Source organism: Ostrea edulis, chromosome 6 (assembly GCF_947568905.1).
Source record: "Ostrea edulis chromosome 6, xbOstEdul1.1, whole genome shotgun sequence".
In the NCBI taxonomy this organism is placed as follows: Eukaryota; Metazoa; Mollusca; class Bivalvia; order Ostreida; family Ostreidae; genus Ostrea; species Ostrea edulis.
Window position 1 is genome coordinate 29,925,471 of NC_079169.1, and position 20,018 is coordinate 29,945,488.

The 20,018-nt window shown below is 35.2% G+C and overlaps 1 protein-coding gene across 10 annotated transcripts in view; it reads left to right on the top strand.

Annotated features, from left to right (window-relative positions):
- LOC125645797 (zinc finger protein 91-like) overlaps positions 1-18,604 on the top strand; it is a 20,325-nt gene extending 1,721 nt beyond the window's left edge. For 3 of the 10 annotated variants that reach the window (XM_048871629.2, XM_048871626.2, XM_048871627.2), the window contains exons 2-7: positions 1,460-1,718; positions 11,215-11,436; positions 11,983-12,238; positions 12,460-12,605; positions 12,760-13,327; positions 13,699-18,604. In XM_048871629.2, coding sequence (XP_048727586.1) covers positions 1,462-1,718; positions 11,215-11,436; positions 11,983-12,238; positions 12,460-12,605; positions 12,760-13,291 — 1,413 coding nt within the window. In that variant the 5' untranslated portion in view covers positions 1,460-1,461 and the 3' untranslated portion in view covers positions 13,292-13,327; positions 13,699-18,604. Of the gene's footprint in view, positions 721-1,459; positions 1,719-11,214; positions 11,437-11,982; positions 12,239-12,459; positions 12,606-12,759; positions 13,328-13,698 lie in introns of all 10 variants that reach the window. The other 7 variants (XM_048871633.2, XM_056142362.1, XM_048871634.2 and 4 more) reach the window with 4 other exon arrangements.
- The last annotated feature ends 1,414 nt before the right edge of the window (positions 18,605-20,018 follow it).

Here is a 20,018-nt window from a genome sequence, read left to right on the forward strand (position 1 = left end):
GCAGGGCCAAGTTTTTTTTTTTCATGAATTTTGAAATTAGGTTTTGTAAAGGGCCTTGTTTGAAAAAGAAGGAGTTTGTATTTAATGAAAGTGTATATGTATGCAATTGCCTGTTATATAATAATATACTATACAAAATGTCATATATGTGTGTATTTTAAAACATGCTTTCCTCATTTCACATTCAGGAAGTCGATTAACTTTTCTGATATCACTCCCCCAAATTTCAGGATGTGTGTGCACAATGGTCTTTCCTGTAATCATGGCTTCTTCATCGAACATTCCTCTCCGTTCTTGTTTACAAGAATAAAAACGCCATCTTTGATGTTGAGCATGATTTGGCCTCTTTTTGCTGTGTATATGTTTTTTCTCACCAGAATTTACATCTGTAAAACAGGTTGTTTTTATACAAACAATTCCCCTTGACGGAGCCTCTCCGTGAAAACTGATTATTCAAGTTGGTGGGGTAAATGACCAGAGATAGGTTTTAGTTCTGAAGTCATTTACTGTAAAACTTGATGTTAAACAGCTGAAATTGATGAATAGAGTATGTTGTGCAAACAAACAATAGACAAACACCTTAGGAAGAAACTTACAGCATGAAATTAACACATTTATCATGTGAAGTAAAGAAAGACTAGAGGGAAAGAAAAAGAATGTATTGATACTAATTGGTTAGTGTATCCTGGCTTCTGGACCAAGCTATTGATTTTTGCAGCAGTAGGTATCTGGTAATGATTGCGCGCGGACCTGTAAAGCTTTTTTTTGTCACAGCCGGTGGTGCCAGAGTAAGAATTTTCTATCTATTGTGTGTCATGGACTAAAAATGGACACAGTATCCCTTGAGGTCTTGAGGAGAAGTTACTAATTCAATGGTAATCTTATTAGGTTTCTTGTCTAAATTTGTCTATTTGGAAGGTTGGTTTCATTTACTCTTACATCATATTCAGAAATGCAGCATGTGTTGTTTGCTAAGAATATTTTGTGTCAAAGTTATAGGTTAATCAAAGGAATTCAGTTGTGTTTGGATAATGCTGGGGGAAATGAATTTCATCTCGTGTAAATCTCAGTAAATTAGCATAGTAAGTTTTGTTTATCATTTTTCTACTAGCATATGCTCTCCCTGTTAAAGTGTCAAAATTTCTGTGATGAAAATTTAAAACTATGATTTTAGCATTTAAATCAGTGCACATTATAATCCCTCAAACATTGAAGGTGTCATGTTTCATTAAGGATTGTGTATCATACTTATGATATTTCTAGGTATATTTATTATGATAATAAGATTCATTACTGCATGTCTATGATAAAAGTTTTTTTTCCCCCGGTAATTGGAAAAGGTAACTGCTATTAGATTTGGTATAATAGGTGATTGTTTTCATGGAAGAGACCCTCAGTGGCATACAATTCCTAACTTTAAATTGTTAAAAAAAAAAGTTAAATAAAAATTATTTTTCAGCCATGGATGAGGATGGTGCAGACAAGCAGAATGGAATAAGACTCCCAGCCACGAATGGACCTCGGCCCTATAAATGTGAGGTGTGTCAGCGCTCCTTTAGGGAGGTGGCTACCCTGCGAAAACACGAACAACTACACCGAGCAGATCGCCCATATGTTTGTCAGACCTGTGGAAAGTCCTTTCTGTGGTCTTCAAATCTCAAAGTCCATGAACGCGTGCACACCGGGGAGAGACCATACAAGTGTAAAATATGCCACAGGTATGTAGCCACTCTTAATTCCGGAAGTTGTCATTACAGGTGTATTCAGGAGCATGTCATTTGTTAATGATACACACATTTAAGTTATAATGATGGTTTTGTATTGCGATGTTTGGTGATTGGAAGAAAAAATGACCAATCAGTTTTTTGTCCTTGATAATCCATACCATATTGTACTTCTTGGAAATATAAATATGATAGAGGGATTCTTTGAAAGTAGCGAAAGTTTTTATGAATTTTCTTGTCTGTAGAATTTACTCCATGATGTACAATATGTACCATATAAGACATGTATTGAGTTTTTAATCTCATTTTTGTCTTCATAAACACCATCAGTTTCGGGAAACCAAAATCCTAATTGTGATAGTTATGATTAAGTTAGAATTGTGGGTAATTCCGGGAATCCATGTTGGTTGTAGTGATTTTATAATTGTGCTGCATGTTATTCAATAGTGTTAAATATATATGCTTATATTAAAAAAACATATCTCTGTGACCAAGAGGTTGGAATATGGTGTATATAATTTACAAGTGATAAATTATGATTATAAGGAAGTACATGCGTGCACAATTCTAATTTCATTTTATGTATCTTATTTTGATATATACATGTAGATGAATGTTGTACTTTGGAAATGTTAAGTGTTGCCAGGAAAAGGAACATGAACACAAGTAACATGTCTGTTTCTGTTAAATGGGCATAAGGAAGTGTTTTGTAGGTGTTAGATGAGATAGTACAGATAGTTAAAACTAAAAGTAGGCACTGCCAGCTTTGTTTTCTTCAGAGTTAAAGTCTCTAGAGCAGTGATGGCCCAGTATTGAAGATGGTACAACTGTACTTCTAACTGTATTAAGTTGATGCAATTCTGATCCTTTTTATGTTATTTTATAAATCAGGGATGAAACACATGTGCAGGTCAAGCTTGTATAGTACAAAATCAGGCCTTGACACAATAATTACGGAAGTATAATATTTGTAGAACTTGCTCTTTCATCTACATGTAGTAGCACATTGTGCTTCTGAACTGCCAGATTGTAGAGCGGGGAAATTAGACTGCTGCCACAAATTTCCATCATAAAAATTTCCCTAATGCAAGACTTGCCATTATTTTGTTGATATAGTGCCAACTGCAGGTTTAACAAGTATGATATAACATAATGAGCATAGCCCTCTAAAACATATCCCCAAATGACAAGAATATGTAAAAATCAGACCCACTCTAGTCTGTAGACACTTGATTGGAATCCCATGCCAAGTTTAGATAAAATTTATTAATCTTTTTTGTTGTTGAGTAATGTATATGTCAGTAAATGCAGCAGATTATGCAAGGAAAATGGCAAAACTTCGATCACGTTCTGCATCAGCCAGACAGTTTCAATGGACAAGACGCTTTACATCTAATGTTCTCTGTCTCAGGACCAGCATTGATTTTTTTTTTTGCTGTGACCTAATTGTCTGGCCTATGTTTTCTTACAGTGATGTACCTGATCATTAGTAAGTTAGAATTTCCTTTGGAAGACGGTCTTAAGACGACTCTAGTCTCTCCTTTCCCATCATCTTTGCCATTAAGAGACGAGAAGTGTTCTAATATAGTGGCAGTCCCTCGATTGTTGGGATTCAGACTTGTTTAATTAGGTGTAATAAGTTCCTAATATCCCCTCCTTATCTGGGGTGTATCAAATAAAAATGGCATTTTTCTTAACTTTCATGTACATTAGTAATCGACACAAATATTTCAGTTTCATTTTACCACTACCAACCCATGAAAAATATTACTTTTCCTGTAAATAGATTTGCCATTTACAGGAAACAGAACTGGGAATGGTGACTAATGAGCTATAGTGCACCAGGCTGACGAATATATACAGCAGATCTTGCTTTGTCAAATCTTGCTCACATTTTTCAAACAGTGCATTTTAGATTAGAGGATTTATATGCTTTTGTGGGAAAATGACATTGTACAAACGATGTGTGCTGGTGGTTTTATGTTTTCAACTTGGTTAAGTAGTTGCAAGGTCATTGGACCGAATTCCGGTGTCAGCTCCTGATGGATGGGGGTCCAATTAGGTGTACACATCCTTTTCTTCCCCCAACAAAGTTTGATGACATCACACTATCTTTCTAACTCCTCTAAACATGTTAATGGATTCATTTCAATTCTCTTTATTGCAATCAAAAATAGCAAATTTGTGCATGCAAATTGAATGACATTTGTCACTCTGCGGTACACAACCTACTGTAAATCTAATCAATAAGAATTACATTTATGCACTCTTTCTCTGAAAGAGTGACATAACAAGTAATTAAGCTGAATTATCCTTTAGTTTCAGATTTACTTGATAAGTCAAACATGGATCAACCGCTTTCTTGTTTTATGTTTTCTTTCTTAAATGAAGGCCAATGTTATTAAAACCTTTTAGCACTCTCAGGAATGTATGCACTTGCTGCACTGCATGAATCAAATGCAGCGGAGAAGTTCTTCAGGGGACTAGTGACAGCAGTAATCTCATCGGCTGTTTATTAGAAGCATGGCAGATTATTCTAAAGACATTGAAAAAAACAAATTTTATGGCCATAAAAAGAATATCTAAACCAATTTTGCTGTAGGAAAGAGGATGGGATAGGGGGCATCAGATGACAGGTTATTATGCATTAATGCGGTCTCTGCACTCTTCCTGCAAGTGGAAATAGTTGTAGCTAAATTGTTCTGTCAATAATTTCATTGTGTGCATAAAACCGCTATTAATTTTCTCATGCAAAAAAATAAATTCATTTCTGACGCAAAACATGAGACCGGGAGATGTATAGGTGATCTGCCGTGATAAAGAATTTGTAAAAAACATCGATTGGGGGGGTTCTTTGAGGGGCAGCGATGCAGATCGGAGTAAAAAGAAGTAGGAGGAGTAATGGCCATGGCCATATTGTGAGGGGATCAATACAGATGTCAGTGGGATTGCGCTTAGAGCTTGAAATTTAATTCAAGTAATAGTTCATTTGTTGAGGCATGTTACAAGGGGCAATTTAATTTTGATAATTAGTGAGGAAAGAAAATCCATTCTGTGACATACTGTAAAAAACGCTATGTGTCACATAATCCGGGACCGAACAACATATTGCTGAGACTCAGGGGGAATGAACGCTCGTACTAATGCTAATTTGACCTCAGCGGGGCAAATGTTTGCTCTTGTCCTTGGTTTAGGAAAAGGAGACCAGTATTTACATATACCTCATAGTTCACTCACCTCAAAACCACTAATCAAAACACTCGGATAATCGTTGTCAACAAACTGAGCAGATGAATCCAAACTTTGTTTTTTATCACATGAAAATGTCATTAAGTGCATGGAAAAATTGGCATTGATTTCAAAATGGAGCAAAAATTATCAGCTAAGTGTGAACCAAAGGTTACATTTTATGTCCCTATGATAATGTGAGAGGTATCTGTATAGAATTTTCATGTAAATAAAAAAAATCTGAAATTTGAGTTGTTGATAAAGTACAAACATGAGAGATAGGAGTGGAGTGTGTAGCAGGTTGACCTGCTGTTGTAGCCAGGAGACATTACAGATGTGACAGCTGGGTTCCTGCCTGTGTTCGTGTGGTGTTGAATAGCTGAAATTAAAAAAAAACACGGTAATGACACCCAAACAACACATGCATCACGAAAACATTTTAAAATCCAAGATGTGCGAGTGTTTGGTTTCATTAAGTCCCACTGCATCTCGGTGTCAGTTTCTGAGATGAAGCAGCACAGTTACAATGTTTTATTAATGATAATTTGAGATAGAGATGGTATTATTCTTTTTGTATCTTTTCCATTATTAGTAGGTTACATTCCCATAGGGCAAGACATTCTAAAAAATACATGTTGTATTGCGTTTTGCATTGACCTAATATTTGCCGAATTGGAAAATTCAGAAATTCTAAGGGTATCTGTTGTGCAGGAGTGTCATTATTTCCAAGCACATCTTTTCTTTTTTATTGATTCTATATATATTTGTACTTCATATTTTTATACAGTAATAGTAGAAGTGAATTTTTCTGCATTGTTGTTTTCTGTCACAAGTTACAGTGAAGTGTGATGATTATTTTATATGTAGTATGGCTTTAGTAGCTGTGTGCTTTATTAAGCTATTGGGGCCCAGTAACCTTTATTCTGCAATTTATTCACCACCACCCTTGCCCTCCTCCATCTCATCTTTATATTTTTATTTGGTGTCCATTAAAAAAAAATTATATTGGATTCTATAATGGCAGATAGCAGCAGTAATATGATTTACTGTCACAGCTTTACATAGGTGATCAATTTCTATTGAACAATTCATAGGATAAAATTTCTTTTGGACAATTCAGAAGATGGAATTTCCCCAAAGCAATTCATAGGATAAAATTTCTTTTGGACAATTCAGAAGACAACATTTCTTTTGGACAATTCAGAAGACAAAATTTCTTTTTTTGACAATTCAGAGGACAAGATTTCTTTGGACAATTCAGAAGACAAAATTTCTTTTTTTGACAATTCAGAGGACAAGATTTCTTTGGACAATTCAGAGGACAAAATTTCTTTCAAGTAATTCAGAGGACAAACTTTTTTAAATTGACTTAATATGATTGTTTTAAGTGATAGTTGGGCTTTGAATGTGAAATACTGAAGAATCTGTTATAGCTGTAGATTTATTAAAGGTATCACGATGCAGATTCTCATAAGTTGGCCAACTCATGGGCACATTTTCATAACTTGATCAACAGAATTCTGGTTTTATCAGGGAAAATGGGTGATAATGATATAAAATATACTTTACATGGGTAGCCATAAAAAAGGGAAACAATTTTTATCTCATATTGTTAGAACATAACTCATGTAATGCTGTAATTAAAGGGGGGAAATGGAGGGTAAAGAAAATATATTATGGTCATCAGCCATTGTTCCAAGGGTATTTGGCTTTTAGTTGAAGTATTTATTAGTTAATCTGCAACAGTAATTGGTAATTTTCAATCACCCTTGCCGCTTTATTTGCCTTTGGCTAGGACAGTCGGTCTGAAATGGCAGACTTGGAGTTAGATCTATGTCTGCTGGCCTGTGAACCAGACAGGGCTTACTTTTCTAGTCGTGTATTTATGGAATCGTAAAATCAAAATCTCCTTCCTGACGTCACTCAAACTCCACACGCAGACAGTTGGATCCTTGAGAAAGTGCATCTTCATCCTAACATTGAAAACAGATTTCGAAAAATTAGAAAGTTTTTATTTGTTTTGTCCTTAGTTAGGGTAATTAAATTATAAGGCAAACAATACTTATTTACTATTGCACAAGAACTTTACAGGTTGATTGGATGTTAAATCTGGAAAACAGGAGTGAACTGGTACATGTATATTGTATATCGATCCTTCATTTTACATTTCACTGGTGTTTAGAAAATAAGATAAGAGATTTAACAGTATTACAATTTTTTAATTTTTTTTTCCAATGCATTATATATATCTATTCTCATGAACTCACTACATGTACTCACCTTTTTTGATGATTTTGATTTTTACTGGCAACCATCAAAAGGACCACCTTTTAATATGCATTCTTTAATCTCTGCATTAATTTTTTTTTCTCATTTGAAATAATTCAACTATTATAGCTGATGTGTAAGTTTCGTAGAGATCTTTAAACATTGAAATGTTTGCATATAAGTAGTAATGTAGAATTCAACAAATACATATATTAATGACCAGGGCCTCCATTTCTAAACAACCACAACCCCCCCCCCCCAAAAAAAAACCCAACTAACACCCCTTCTGCAATAAATGTTCACATTTATAGGCATATTAAGTTATTTCCATTGCTACTATAACTCCCCACACACACACTACCACACACACTTTGGAGCAATATTGCATGTAGCTCTAAATCTGGGATTGTTGTAAAAATGTACTGTTATGATAGTTTTGTATGTAACTTTAAACATAATTATTGATAAAATTAAAACTAAGTTTAAGATTTTATCAAAATAAAAGATTTTGTATGGAAAGACAATAAGGTAACTGCACTTCATTCAGAGCCTCTAAATAGATTTTCTAACACAAATATCAATAACAAAAGTTTAAATTTATTTTATTTTATTTCTTTTGACATTGAAATAGTAAATCAAAATTTTGCAACAAAAATTTTGAAACCAAAATGACAGCTAATATTGCTTTAATGCCTTGGTTTTTTAAATCATTCAAGTTTACAGTCAATTTGTGTCCACTGATTTTCTACCATTTGAATATTAAAAGCAATCTATTTACTTAATTTATTTTGCAATACAATCACTTTGCAATACAATCTCTAGTGAGAGATAACTGCATCATTGGAAAGTGAGTTTACAATGCTTATCGATTTCTGAAAATTAAGAGATCTTGTACATGTTTTTAATACATGATTTAGCTTTTTTTTTCATGGATATTTCTGGAAAATCCTCCTCTGTGACTCGGGGAGAGATTTATTGGCATCGTGTGTCCACGACGATGGGGATACTATTAGAGAAAAACTCCTCACTGACAAGGGGAAAAAAGTGGAAAGTCACTGATAATGGCACATCTGTCTTGTCTCATCATTGGAAAGCTTTAAAATGAAATCATGGTTTTTTTTCTTCTTCATACAACTATGGGGTCACTGATAAGATTAAAAAAAATGTTTTGTAAGAAAGGAGGTTTTGGCGATGTTTCCATTCACATCAGATAAGTAAAGTTGTAAAGTAAACACAACACCAGTCATCTGACTTTCAAAGCAGCATTATGTTAAATGATATGTGCTGGAATATGTTACATGTATTTATAGTAAAGTCATACTCAAATTTGTTGTTTTTTCTGTATTTTTTAATAAAATTCACCCATTAAATTATCTGGCTAAATACACATGAAACACAATCTCTCAAAACATGGCAGGCCCCATCAACTGAATTTTTTTGGCTGGAATTTGAGTCTTTTTAGGTTAATTGCCTGTAAGATGCAATGACCTAGCTTTTCCACCCCTAAGATTATGGCTTCATGACACACACATAAATATAAAAAAGATGGATGACCACTCCAGTGCTTTATAATCACTTTTTATGAGAAGGTCATTGACCAGTTGCTTTGTTAAGATGTAAAGTAATCGTGTGATGACATGGCATACAATCAATTATTGAAATGTAGGATTGCCGGTCATGTATGAAGGAAATTAGAATGGAATTTATTGCTGCATGGAAACGAAGTACGTTAAATTTAGTATAATGTGACATGGTTGGTTTAGTTGCATAAATCCACGCACATTTTTAAGGTGCATTTGTGTTGTTATTTAAAAGATTCTGTAATTCATGACATTATTTAAATAGCTCCTTCTGCCTAATGGAACTTAAAATATCTGTGCTGTGAAAAAAAAATCTTTTGATATTTTACCCTTGCCTTCATGCAACGAATGTAATTAAAGTTTAAAAAACCCATTTATCTGTGCTGCATACAAAGAATCGGAGGTTAAAAGACTTCAGGATGTGCTTCATTTAGCCCCAAAAGCCCTCATACCAGGCTGTGCATGCGAACCTATTGAATTTTTCCCCATGGATCATATCCCATGAAATGGGAAATAAGGTCATGCTGTTGGTAATACCCCAAACCAATAAAACGGTGTAATCATATACCCCCCATTCTTTCCGATCCCAAATGAAAAGATGTAGCGCACTTTAGATTGAATTATATAAGTAAATCAGATGATTTATTAAGTGGAAAAAAAACAAACTGGTGTTCCATGGCTTGGAGCGGATGAAAGAGAATCTATAAACAGTGTGTGGTATTGATCGAATAACGATGGAGTTCTTACATTCCCCTTTATTACTACAGGACAAAGCCTTTATGTACTAACCCATTTTTTCCCCGTGGTACAGTCATCTTGCATGTTTTAAGTATCGACCTCCAACAAACTTAGAATCCAACAAAGTAATGGGGAAGGTTGTTCACCCAAATCCCGCTGGGGGGAGAAAAAAACGCTTTATTATTAGCTTGGCAACAGGCCAAGGCTAAAAACAACAATTTTGAGATTACAAAATTATTAGTAATATAAAAAAAATAAATGATAATTTGATATGTGTGCATTTAACAGGGGGTCTTTCTAGGCCATGTTCAGGACACTTAGGTCACTGTCTAACTGCTGTCAGGGGGCCATGTTATGGTGATGAATATATGACTGATGTATAAAAGGCTAGTTGTTGTAAGTTAGCAAATAATTGAAATGAAGGAAGTGGTTGTGAAAAAGCCAGTTTTTTGTCTTTAATCTGACGTGCAGGAATGATGTACCGTAGAGGCACTCTGACGTCTCTGTTCCTGTTGCTTGTGTGGGGATCATGGAATGGCTATTATGATTATTTCTGTAGAAGCTTGATAGATCGATGCTGTAGCATATGAAGAATATGTTGTTTTTTTTCAATAGAATAGAGTCCCATTAATTGATCAATAGGCATTTGAGACCATTAAAGTGTTGGGGGGTAGAAAAAGGCATTCGTGATTAATGCAGGATGTGCTCCCACGCAAGTGTAGACACATGCTGCTCATCATGAAGCATTTGTTGAATATTGCGAGTTGTGTTACCTGCTAGAACTATGCAAACAAACCCCAGCGGCAGTGTGCTTCAGTTACGCAGGAGTGTATGATGCTGTTGTGTAAGTAACCTGGGGAAAAAAACACATTTTACCTACGAGTTAGTATGCATTGGCACAGGCCTGTAAGAAGATAAAATCTGCATAGCTGAAAATTACCCCAACACCATTTCATTACTTTCCCATAATTCATTACTATCCCATAATCATTGTCGGTCATCCTAGGTGATCGTCATTTCATATTTTATGATTCGTCATGATCATAAAGAAACCTGGTGGAGGAGTGTAAGTGTGGAATAAATCTGATTTGTTGACTGGAAGTGACAACTCCTCTGTAGCCTACAATGAAGCACATTATTCATAGTTCATTTCAGAAATCAAAAGTTACATGTATCTCACCTAAAGTGATTTCTCTCTCTTGAAATATATCAAATAATTAAGATTTGAATTATTTTGAATTTTAATCAATACGAATACTATAGAGGAGAATTCCTTGAATACATATCTACTAAGTAGATGTATCAATCGTGCAATTTATCCTTACTAAAATATTTTACTTCTGCATCATTCGGTTGCACAGAGAGAGAGAGGGGGGGGGGGGGGGGTGACAGGTTGGTGTCTTAAAAATGGTAAATCAATGTTTTAAATGCTAGAAATAAAATCAAAATTTTATTGCACAATACACATGCACATGTTTCAGTTTGCATGGACTGTATAGTCTGAAGGGAATGCTTGTAGTAAATTATTGTGTTGGAGAATACATGTTGTAAATGGAATAGTACCAGGATAATACCATCATTCCTTCATGCATTTATTGAGAACTTTGGTCTTTATTTTCTAGAAGCTTTAAAACTTAAGCCCTTTTTTCATAATTCTTGAAAACTCTGTGTTTCAGGTGCTTCACACAATCCAATGACTTACGGAGACACGAGAGAAATGTTCACATGCGAGGAAAGCTGGTGAACTACCGGAGCCCGGCTACACCAGCATCAGGACGGAACACAAGTCAGATGAACCTGGCCACATACCAGGCCTTCGCCATGCAACAGAGGGCGCTGCTTCATCATGCGCTAACCTACGAGAGCCTGATGCAGAGCGCTGTGGTCACACAGTCCAGGTAAGGAGAAAGGCTAAAGAAAAACTTCATTCAAAGTGTACAGTCAGGGATTTATCTAGGTTGTTTTCACTACCGGTAAAAGGTACCTTTCCCCTTGGCAACAAATGGAAATTTCCCCTTCCACAGATTATAAATCCCCTTTAATTGTAGAAATTTTACAAAATTGTATGAGAAATTTCAACAAAATCATTTTTATACATTCTAAATCGTTTTCTATAATTGTCAGACTTACAATATAGATAAAATGAGTAATCAATCAATTTATATTCCTTGGATGTCTCCCACCACCATCCCCTGGAAGCTCATGACTGCATTCTCAAAAATTCCCCTTAAATATAAAATGGGTAGTAACATCTAGATGCTGGATAAAACCCTGACAGTCCAACTTTGTGATCTCAAACTCAATATCAGTAGAAGAATACACAAGCTTCTCTCCTAAAGATTTAAATTTACAAAAATATGAGCAAGCAGTGATATGTGTAATTTCTTTCATATTCAAGGCTTTTGATGTGAGACGGGTAGTGTAATCTGTTTATCTATTTGTAGGTTGATGCAGGGCGGAGTTTCGACTGTATCGCTGCCTTCAATGAGCACAACCTCTGATGTCAGCGTCTCTACCTCATCAGACATCCGTCGACGACGCCCAACAGGGTCTCCTGACTCGATTAAATTGGAACAGGTAACTCCCCCTACCTCACCCAACAGCAGCCATGAGCGCTCATTGTCAAATCCAGGACTGTTGAACTCCACGGGGGGAGGGGACCAGCTTTACATGGCTCCCAGATCCAGCAGCACCTCCGCTGTAAGTTATTTGTAATTCTGTGATCTTGCTCTTTTGACGGAACAAGCCAGATTACCTACACCAGCAATTCAACAGACGGTGTGGTCATTGCATTTAAACATCTTCAGTATCAAGTAAATAAAAATAATTCTATAGTGGGAAAATTTGAAATTATATGAAATGCATTATATAAGACCACTTTCATTTGATATTTCTGATGTAGAATTCCTTGTTTGTTGTAGATAAATACGGGTTTACTGCACTCTCCTCCCTCTTTGCCGACCTCTTCGTACTCGGGATACGTGACCGGCAGTAATTCTGTGAATGGAAGTCCCCCCACTCTGACTCACGTCACAGCTGCCATGTCCCCCACACTATCTGGATTCAAGTAAGATCATTTTTACCTTTCAACACACTGTTAACTTATTAGAATTTTTCACAATTACAATGATTTAAAGTCTCCACAAATGTCAGTATAAGAGTGAAGTATGAAATGATGAAGCAGACAATGGACAGTTACAATTGATGACCATTTTTAACAGGTTGTCAAATGAATCTGCCTCCATGTCAAGTCTACCTCATTCAGCCCTGAGACGACTACCTCCAATATCGTCTATTTATAGTAACCAGCCCAATACCTCAACTGACAACAAAGTCATAGACCTCAGCATGAAGTCCACGAGTAGTGGAGAATCGGAGGACGGTGACTGGAAGTCGCGCATCATTGCAGAGCATTTCAAACGTGAAGAGTTGGCCAACAATGCCTCAAAGAGTCCCCCGATCTCAGAAACAGAAAGCGATGAAAAACGTGACGTTACAACCACATCCATTACACCAACAGGTGATTCCGGAATCCATCACTGCCCACACTGCAACATATTCTTTCATGATTTCACTATGTACCACCTGCACAAGAGTCTCCACTCGCCAGTGGACAATGATCCTTTCCGTTGTCCATCTTGTCAGAAGCACTGTCAGGATCGTATAGAATTCATGTTCCACATTGTTTGGCATGTGAAGTATCCACACACCATCCCCAACTATGAGCCGTTTAAGGAGGAGTACCAGACTTAAACTGGTTCTTTGCAGTGGGTGGAAGCTAGCATAATGGTAAGACCTGAGAGAGTATACTGGTTGCATCGGTTAACCTTGTAAGAGAGATTTGATTTGATGTGACTATGGTTGGCACAAGAGGCTGAATATGTTTATGAAGTTAACAGGTTAAGGTACTTTAAAATGAGAAATTTATAATGAAGGAATAGCTATTTAGTTTGTTCAAATGATTTGGGGTTAAATGCAATGGAAGTTTTGTATTGCGTTTACCCCCTTCAATTAAAAACGAACTTTATAGATATTCCCTGTATATGGTATTGTAAGAAGGATCAGGAAAGTTTCTTCATTTTCAAATTGAATATTAAATGTTTGATGTCTGGGGGTGTGGCAATATCATGAAAGCAACTGTTGATTAATTATTTTTTCAGATGAACCTCAACAGAAGTGCAATACATCATCCTCTTCAACTTTGTTATCTTCACAGAAAGTTCAAAGTTCACTTTTGGACCTTCCCAGAAGTTCAAAGTTCACTATGTAGCCTTCCATGAAGTTTCAAGTTGATAATTTTTGAAGTTCCATGTTCAAGCTTTCAAGCATTGGATGAATCGAGTCATGTTTAAGGGGCTTTTCTATATTATCATGTATGAGTATTAGTAGGAGATCTCAACACATGTGGATGGGTATGTGAATTAGAAATGGGCTACTGAGGAAATGCTCTTGTGTGACCCAGTAAATGTATAGAATGTTTATAACTCAGAATTTGTGTTGACTTTCATGTATGTATCCAGGTTTTTAAAAATCATCCACTGTATATTTTTAAGTTGATTTATGTCTTTATATATCTACTCAATTTTTTTTTTTTTTATATATTTTTAATAATATACCACACACAGCATATGTAAATCCAGAAATCAGACAAAATTTTTATGTTTCGTTTTTAAGAGTTTTATTTTTCAAAGTATTTCATTTTCACATATGCATGATGTCCACTATTCAAAGTCCAGTCAGTTTTGGCAATTTGATACTTATTGGTCATCAATAACTTCATTTTGTACATTGGAATTTACCAGAAATTCAGAGGATTCTGAGAAAACCAGTTATAATCAGTTGTAGTGCTGTCAGAGGATTCTGAGAAAACCAGTTATAATCAGTTGTAGAGCTGTCTTCCTTGGTTCGTGCTACATGTCATGCTAAACTTAGGGTTGAAAAATATTTCATAGGCTGTTTTTATTTCCAAGGCCATTTTTATGTATTTTTGATATTTTAACTTTGTTCAAACTTACAGACCTAGTGCTACGTAATTCAGTGCTGTAGAGGAATAGCCTCTTCAATTTATGTATTGTCATTTTAACAGAAAACATCTTGCTGACTCTTTGGCACCATGGTGTCACGTATCCATGGTAATGGTAGGGATCTGCCTCCTGTATCTACTTTGTTGGAATAAGTCTGCTATGGGAGACAATTTGACCTCAAACTTTAATGTTTTATGCCAGTCAATATTCTGTCATATTTTACAGGAAAACCTATGATACGGGTAATATTTTGTGTCTTGAGCTCATATAAAGCACATAATGGAAGCTATATGTTTTTATTATTTACAAGATTCCTACCTACCACCCATTGTCATCCTGTCTTGTTAATAGTTCATGTGATATACACTTCGTCTCTGTAATCGTGTTTACTGAAGAAACTTGTGCCATATGTTGGGATTTTTTTATCACTGTGTTCAGGAGAGGACTTCCTGATATAACTTTTATACTGTTGTTTTAGGGAGGTGTGGGGATATTTTTTTTCATGTTGCTTGAGAACAAACCTGTGTTTAGTGTGGATATTTAGCTTTAATGTTCATTTTTGTTTTGTTTTGAAATATGCTGTCTTGTGCAGTTAGAGGTTGTTTGGACTATAAAGAAAAAGATGTGAAATTCAGTAGACAGCTTTGGGGTGTAACATTTTATAGAGAATGAAATTTTCTATAAGGATGACGGATTAGACAGCCCACTTTAGATCTGGTTGACGGCCATGGTCCACTCAGGGGTATCGCCCAGTGTCAGCATTTAAAAGGGGCATGAAATGCTATCTCCATGTGTTCACCTAAAGTAAAAATTTATATTGCTCAGCAGTGAAGATGAATATAGATAAAACTGCTTCAGAATGCAATTATCCCCCCGGTGATTTGAATTGCAAGCTCTCATTTTATGCTGTATTGTTATGACTTAATATTCGTTCTCATTTCAATATCCAATTAAATCAAAATAAGACATCCTAGATTAGAAACATCTTGTGAGAATAATTTTTTGTCTTCAGAGTGAAATTTTAAAAAAAATATATATATATATTGCGCTTTTTTTTTAATGACAGAATTTGATTTTTTTTGCTGGGGAATTTGTTGTTTTGCTGATTTGAATTACAAATGGGGGAGGTAGTCCCACATCCGGTGAAAAATTTACATCTGCTGAGTACAGAAGCTACATTTCATTCCAGAGCAAGGAATTCGTGGTCATTGCCATATTTAAATCCTCCGGTGTTTGCATTGTCTCGTAAATAGTGTTCATAAAGTTTTATATTAACTAGCTAGAAAATATTTCCTGATTTGTAAATCAAAAATGAACTGCGTAAGTCAAAAGATTTTTATCAAAACCATGTTTACAATGCTTAATTGGATTTTCATTTTGCAGAATCAAAAAAAAAAAAAAAAAAAAAAAAAATGGAGTGGAATTACATTTATTTTTGTCACATATGTTGCTGTCATGCATTGTTTTTCTGTGCAAGTTTGAATTTATTCTCACAGAGGATAACTTGTTTGGTCCGGTGTTTTTTTGTTGTACGTTGTGTTTTGTACGGGTGTGTCTTGATGAAATGCATAAGTCAGTGCTAATGGTGTTAGATGTACAACTACTCGTTCATTTGTATCTCTAGCCTTAGCCTCCCTTTCTCAATTTTTGGCAAATTTAAAATTTCAATGGAAAGGACTTTTTTTTTCTCTCTCTTTTTTTTCAATGTAGGTCAGATTATTTTTCATACTGAATTCTAATACAATCCATTCATTTAGCAGAAATGACACATTGTTACAACTCTTAATATAGAATATGCTCTATGAAAAGGAAAATGTTAGTGCATAGGCACTTGGTTCATACAAGTAATGGGTTCTATATATATAATCATTTTTGTGTTTGCATGAACAAGTGCCTATGTGTCACTACTAGATATTAAAATAAGAATGAGAACGAACAGGATACATTTGTAAAATTACTTGAAGCTTTTACCTCTGTAATATTTATTCTTTATTTTTCTAATCTCAGGATTGATTTAATGTACACCAAACCTGCATATGGTATTTTTTCATATATCCATGACCTTGACCCTTGACATTTCACCTTCTCGCTATGTTACATCTTGAACTCAGGAGACTTGTTGTCAGATGGGTAGCAGACGACAAGTGAATTATGATCTACCTCATTTTTTGGAGTAATTCTGTATGTGTATAATGCCTATAGCTTTGGTAATATTCTTGTGTATAACTGTTTCTTGAGTATGATAACTTTCTGTGCTTGACTGTATTTTAATATTTTTTGCTTCGCTAAATTTATTAGACGTTTGGAATTTGTTGAGGGGTTGGGTTTATTCATTGTGATGGAGTAGGACTAAATCTTACCCAGACTGCTGAAGAAATGTTTCATATTAACTTGAAAGAGAGAGAGAGAGAGAGAGCGAGGAGTTATTTTGAATGACTAGGTTGTTTTGTCTATAGTGTATACCAAGTCTAACTTGTCAGTGTAAGCTGGATTTTCTTCAAGGCCTTTTATTCAAAAGTATATAGATATTGTTTGCTGTACATAGTACCCTGTGTATTGTCTTTAGATATAGCTTCTCATGTATATTTTGTATAGTTTACTTAACAAATGTTGGCTGAATTGTAAATATATATACCTCTATATACTAGCTTCTGTCAAGATGATATTCCATTAAGAAGAGATTGTATAAATGAGACTTGATTTTATGAAATTATGAAGGCTGAATTTTTAAACCAATATTGATGGTGTATTCTGGTACCTTTATTGATCAGAAGACATGTTTGGTCAAACTGTTATGTTTCATGTATATTATTGTGTTTTGTTTCTGAGTCATTGGGGATATTTTTAATGTATAATTTATTAATTTTGTCTTACAGATGGATAAAAAGAAAATTATTCTATATATGATGATACCTCATGAAACCCCCCGAGTTAAATCCAGGGAGAAAATAATCCATGTGTTAAATAAACAGTATTTACACATCAGAAAATAAATCCACAGTTTACTACCTCAGTAGGTCAGCAAGTGACTGCCATCAAATCCATAGATTAATTACCTCAAAACTAGTAACTGCACCTTCAGTTGAACAAGAAATTTGAATTCGAAGTATGCAGATATTTTTGTATAAAACTAAATTTATGAAACTACCTCAGAAAAAAGTCTTTGTTTTTGTTTTTCTGCCCCTCCCCGAGCCATGTATCATTGGTCATTATTTATGGTCCTTTGTATAATATATGGTCATAGATGGATTATTTGAGCTTGTGTAACTGTTTATTTTTAAGGGCTTTGATTAAGATTGTAATATGTTAGTAATAATTTACTATTTTTGGGGAAAGGCATTGCAATCTTTAGGGAAGTTTGTAAGTCTTAAACTACCATAAATGCAGGGGGGAAAAAGAAAAACAATATTCAAAATCGACTTGATAAAGTATTTTAGAAACAAAATTTACCCCATTGCAATGCCTTCCCAGTGCCAGGAGATAAGAAAGACAACTCTTGCTTTGTGACCCGGTGACCCTTGGATCTGCTGGTTCCTTCACTAATGCAACATGTTACCCAGAGCTAACTTTTGTTTTTATCAGATGGAACCATATTTTGATTTAGAACTGATTTTTCATTATATATTTTTCATCTATATATATATATTGTTGTTGTGTTAGTGTTATATGAGGTTTTAAATTACTAATTGATAAATTGATTAATGAAACATTTTTAGATAGAGAAAATTTGAAGGGAAATCAGAACCTGTGCATTTTCTATATATGAATATTCCTGGTTGTAAACTTTACAATATTAAGAATCAAAACTGAATTTTAAATCAAATTTTCGCTTTGATTGAAGATTTCTTGTTTTGTACAAGCGAGAATGTCAACAAAAAAAGAAAAAAGGAAACAAAAATCCCCACTTATATAGATTATATTTTGCATCATTATTTGCGAACCCAATAACATGTTGCATTATGGATATTGTGTCTATTAATGTGTATGTACACCACAGCTATGTCATATATTTCCTCTAGAAATAAAAAAAATATTAACAGCATTCTAGTTATATTCATTTGTCATCAAGAGCATATTAGCTTGGTTCACTGTTTCAGGACTAGATGATGTCTGTCTCTCTGTAAAGAATGTAAAATTTGACACAGAGAAAGGACAACCTAATGATGTACAATATGTATTAGATTTATAGATGTACTCCTACCCACATTTGTGATCAGATTGTTTGTCCCCTGCCGGCGGAGTCAAAAGGGGCTAGTAGTTTGTGATCAGATTGTTTGTCCCCTGCCGGCGGAGTCAAAAGGGGCTAGTAGTTTGTGATCAGATTGTTTGTCCCCTGCCGGCGGAGTCAAAAGGGACTAGTAGTTTGTGATCAGATTGTTTGTCCCCTGCCGGCGGAGTCAAAAGGGACTAGTAGTTTGTGATCAGATTGTTTGTCCCCTGCCGGCGGAGTCAAAAGGGGCTAGTAGTTTGTGATCAGATTGTTTGTCCCCTGCCGGCGGAGTCAAAAGGGACTAGTAGTTTGTGATCAGATTGTTTGTCCCCTGCCGACAGAGTCAAAAGGGGCTAGTAGTTTGTGATCAGATTGTTTGTCCCCTGCCGGCGGAGTCAAAAGGGACTAGTAGTTTGCACACTGTCTGTCTGTCCGTCTATCACAACAGAGTTCTCTGGACTTTTTAGCTCACCTGAGTAAACTCTTCAGAGGTATGAAACATCTTTGGAACAAGGAGGACATAAATTGTAAATTTCAGGATTCCTGCACTACTGGGGCCTTGAGGGTGGGGCAAAAACTGTTAAAAATTGACCAATATTCAAAAGTCTTCTCTACAACCACATATGATTGAATGATGTTTTCTGCCACACTCAACAATTTTTCAGTTATCTGGTGGCGCCCAGTTTTTATTGGTGAAAGAGAACCCAGATACAATGTACCTGGGAAGAGACCACCGACCTTCCGTAAGTAAACTGGGAAACTTTCTCGCTTACCGGCGTTAGCGGGATTCGAAACCGTGCCAATAGAGGTGAGAGGCCATGTGATTTTGAGCGCAATGCTCTAACCACTCGGCCACGGAGGCCCCTCAACCACATGTGTAAAGAAAACTAAATACATGGTGATGTAGAGCAGGAAATTTAATGATCCTTGGGGTAGAGTTTCAAAGTTTCATACCTCTGAAGGCCTCTACAAAAATTTGATGATCCTTGGGGTAGAGGTTCTGACCACAGAGCAGGGCTAAACTTGGTATTTGGTGTTTATTGTTATCTGATAAAAGTATAGAAAGTGTATTTAACTCAATTTATTAGAGTTAAAACTAATAAATTATCAAATAAAATAATATATAGATCATCACAATTTTTAAGATGCGAAACATACAGAAACAATCATACATCAATGTCAGAAAATTGCAATTTTCCTTCTACATGTAACATTATAAAATTTTCACAAAAAGTGTTTATAAAAT